This window comes from Chiloscyllium plagiosum, unplaced genomic scaffold (genome assembly GCF_004010195.1).
Source record: "Chiloscyllium plagiosum isolate BGI_BamShark_2017 unplaced genomic scaffold, ASM401019v2 scaf_882, whole genome shotgun sequence".
NCBI lineage: Eukaryota > Metazoa > Chordata > Chondrichthyes > Orectolobiformes > Hemiscylliidae > Chiloscyllium > Chiloscyllium plagiosum.
In genome coordinates this window covers 23015-27207 of record NW_025212929.1, presented here as the reverse complement: position 1 = coordinate 27207, position 4193 = coordinate 23015, and the positions used below count along the sequence as shown (strand labels likewise).

At 64.0% G+C, this 4193-nt stretch overlaps 1 protein-coding gene across 1 annotated transcript in view; it reads left to right on the top strand.

The window, feature by feature from the left end:
* The window catches only part of LOC122547502 (collagen alpha-2(I) chain-like), a 5645-nt gene extending 2184 nt beyond the window's left edge, over window positions 1-3461 (top strand). Inside the window, exon 2 of the mRNA XM_043686112.1 lies at window positions 1344-3461. Within this exon, the coding sequence (XP_043542047.1) occupies window positions 1344-3461 (2118 nt within the window). The remainder of the gene's footprint in view (window positions 1-1343) is intronic.
* Window positions 3462-4193: the final 732 nt, after the last annotated feature.

The window sequence follows — 4193 nt, the reverse complement described above, 5'->3', positions numbered from 1 at the left end:
AGAGAGAGAGAGAGAGAGACAGACAGACAGAGACAGACACAGACAGAGAGAGAGAGAGAGACAGACAGACAGAGACAGAGAGAGACAGACATCAATGAAGTGACGCACCTCCCAACGCTCCATGGCGTACTTGTCTAGGGAAGGGATGTCCCGAGCGTGTTTGTCAGGTCCTAGTTGACTGGTGTCATCTGCCCAAGGTTTGCCACTGCGGGAAACATGGCATACAAGGAATAAACCGTCATATTTCTCCATCGCTCAGTAATAACACTGCGCGCGCACACACAAACACACTCCCTCGCAGGTGGGGGTCACTGAGAAATAGTACAAGAGCCATTCATATGAACACATTGAATCAAACGATGATATCTCTCACACACTTCTCCTCCCGTGCCCTCACCATCACCATTTCAGCCCATTGAGTCCATACTTACCCTCCAAAGAACACCCCACCCAAACCCAGATCCACCCTGACAATATTCCTCTAACCTAGCCCTTACACCAAGCCTGCACAGCCCTCGGCACTATGGGTAATTTCCAATGGCCCATCCACCGAGCCTGCACACCCCTAGGCACTATGGGTAATTTCCTATGGCCCATCCACCGAGCCTGTATGGGTAATTTCCTATGGCCCATCCACCGAGCCTGCACACCCCTAGGCACTATGGGTAATTTCCCATGGCCCAATCACCTAGTCTGCATGCCCCTAGACATTATGGGTAATTTACCATGACCCAATCACGTAGCCTGCACGCCTCTCGGCACTATGGGTAATTTGCCATCGCCCAACCACCTAACCTGCATGCCCCTAGACACTATGGGGCAATTTAGCATGGCCAATCCACCCTAACCTGCACATATTTGGACTGTGGGGGGAAACCGGAGCACCCGGAGGAATCCCACGCAGACACGGGGAGAATGTGAAAGTCCACACAGTCAGTCACCAGAGGGTGGGATTGACCCCGGGTCCCCAGCGCTGTGAGGCAGCCGTGCTAACCACTGGGCCTGTCCTTATGGTCCTGGTAGACTGTCCCCCTTCTTGTCACACAACACGCCATAATCACACTCAAGGTGTGATCGTTGAACTGAGCCACATCTCATGAGGTGCTGGTGCCAACTGGAAGTCTCACTCTGGCACGGTGTAATATAATGTTCTGCTGGTGATGGTCATCTGCCAAGTCCCAGCACTAGACCCAGCCCCAGACGTGGATTAGCACTGATCTGGGGGGTGGGGGACCAGAGAAGCACTTTGACTTTAGAGGTAAAGAAGCCGCATCTCTCGTTGTTTCTTTGACGACCTTCCCTTGGATTGCTCCATGTAACTTGATGACCTGCCTCTGTCGCAGGATTTTATTTCAAGTCTCAAGCATGGGCCCGTCCGCAACAGGCGAGGGGTCAGGGGGCCGTCCGCAACAGGCGTGGGGTCAGGGGGCCGTCCGCAACAGGCGTGGGGTCAGGGGGCCGTCCGCAACAGGCGTGGGGTCAGGGGGCCGTCCGCAACAGGCGTGGGGTCAGGGGGCCGTCCGCAACAGGCGTGGGGTCAGGGGGCCGTCCGCAACAGGCGTGGGGTCAGGGGGCCGTCCGCAACAGGCGTGGGGTCAGGGGGCCGTCCGCAACAGGCGTGGGGTCAGGGGGCCGTCCGCAACAGGCGTGGGGTCAGGGGGCCGTCCGCAACAGGCGTGGGGTCAGGGGGCCGTCCGCAACAGGCGTGGGGTCAGGGGGCCGTCCGCAACAGGCGTGGGGTCAGGGGGCCGTCCGCAACAGGCGAGGGGTCAGGGGGCCGTCCGCAACAGGCGAGGGGTCCGGGGGCCGTCCGCAACAGGCGAGGGGTCCGGGGGCCGTCCGCAACAGGCGAGGGGTCCGGGGGCCGTCCGCAACAGGCGAGGGGTCCGGGGGCCGTCCGCAACAGGCGAGGGGTCCGGGGGCCGTCCGCAACAGGCGAGGGGTCCGGGGGCCGTCCGCAACAGGCGAGGGGTCCGGGGGCCGTCCGCAACAGGCGAGGGGTCCGGGGGCCGTCCGCAACAGGCGAGGGGTCCGGGGGCCGTCCGCAACAGGCGAGGGGTCCGGGGGCCGTCCGCAACAGGCGAGGGGTCCGGGGGCCGTCCGCAACAGGCGAGGGGTCCGGGGGCCGTCCGCAACAGGCGAGGGGTCCGGGGGCCGTCCGCAACAGGCGAGGGGTCCGGGGGCCGTCCGCAACAGGCGAGGGGTCCGGGGGCCGTCCGCAACAGGCGAGGGGTCCGGGGGCCGTCCGCAACAGGCGAGGGGTCCGGGGGCCGTCCGCAACAGGCGAGGGGTCCGGGGGCCGTCCGCAACAGGCGAGGGGTCCGGGGGCCGTCCGCAACAGGCGAGGGGTCCGGGGGCCGTCCGCAACAGGCGAGGGGTCCGGGGGCCGTCCGCAACAGGCGAGGGGTCCGGGGGCCGTCCGCAACAGGCGAGGGGTCCGGGGGCCGTCCGCAACAGGCGAGGGGTCCGGGGGCCGTCCGCAACAGGCGAGGGGTCCGGGGGCCGTCCGCAACAGGCGAGGGGTCCGGGGGCCGTCCGCAACAGGCGAGGGGTCCGGGGGCCGTCCGCAACAGGCGAGGGGTCCGGGGGCCGTCCGCAACAGGCGAGGGGTCCGGGGGCCGTCCGCAACAGGCGAGGGGTCCGGGGGCCGTCCGCAACAGGCGAGGGGTCCGGGGGCCGTCCGCAACAGGCGAGGGGTCCGGGGGCCGTCCGCAACAGGCGAGGGGTCCGGGGGCCGTCCGCAACAGGCGAGGGGTCCGGGGGCCGTCCGCAACAGGCGAGGGGTCCGGGGGCCGTCCGCAACAGGCGAGGGGTCCGGGGGCCGTCCGCAACAGGCGAGGGGTCCGGGGGCCGTCCGCAACAGGCGAGGGGTCCGGGGGCCGTCCGCAACAGGCGAGGGGTCCGGGGGCCGTCCGCAACAGGCGAGGGGTCCGGGGGCCGTCCGCAACAGGCGAGGGGTCCGGGGGCCGTCCGCAACAGGCGAGGGGTCCGGGGGCCGTCCGCAACAGGCGTCAGGGGGCCATCAACAACAGGGATGGGGTCAGGGGGCCATCAACAACAGGCGTGGGGTCAGGGGCCGTCTACAACAGGCGAGGGGTCAGGGGGTCAGCCACAACAGTCGAGAGGTCAGGGGGCCGTCCAAAAAAGGCGTGGGGTCAGCCACAACAGCCGAGGGGTCAGGGGGCCAGCCACAACAGGCGTGGGGTCAGCCACAACAGGCGTGGGGTCAGGGGGGTCAGCCACAACAGGCGATGGGTCAGGGGGTCAGCCACAACTGGCGAGAGGTCAGGGGGCCGTCCACAACAGGCGATGGGTCAGGGGGCCGTCCACAACAGGCGAGGGGTCAGGGGGCGTCCACAACAGGCGAGGGGTCAGGGGGCCTTCCACAACAGGCGAGGGGTCAGGGGGCCGTCAACAACAGGCGAGGGGTCAGGGTGCCCCGAACTTCACCTCCCATGTAAAACAGTACAGGAAGCTGGACTCTGTATCTAATCCATTGTGTACAGGACCCGGCTGCTTTCTGCAGGCACGAGGTGTTTCAGTTCCAGGAACTGGGCAGATGCGATTGCAAATTGATTGCGTCGAATGTACAGTTATTATCTCGCAATGAAAATGAGCACTCAGGGAAGGCACCGTTGCTATGGTTACTAAAAGCATCGGCAAATTAATTGCTGCAAATTAGGGGTCTATTCGGCGGAGGTTGGGTCCACTGTCTACTCCAGACACATACATTTGGCAGGCGGTCCTGCCCGTGTCATTGGGGACTGCCCTTCTCTCTACAATCACATGGGAGTGGGCTCTGCCCACATGGTACCATCAGGGGCCATGTGTTGAGTCAGCCCATTCCAGACTGAAAAGGTAAAACACTGCACACGCTCGATATGAGAAACGTACTGAGAGCTGGAGAAACTCAACTGGCCTGGCTGCCTCTGTGGGGGATTTCTGAAGGCGACTCAAAACGTTAATATCTGATTTTCTCTCTCCACACAGAGGCTGCCAGACCTGCTGAGTTCCTGCAGCACACACTGCGCTTGTTTCAGAGTGAAGAGTGCAGAACAGCTGGGGCTGAAGGAAACGAGAACGGTCTCCTTCTGCAACTCCATGACGTGACCAATGATTTCGGGAGCGGGGAGAAAGGGTCGCTCTCTGCCCACCTTCTCTCTAACACACACGCTCCCTCACACCCTCTCTCA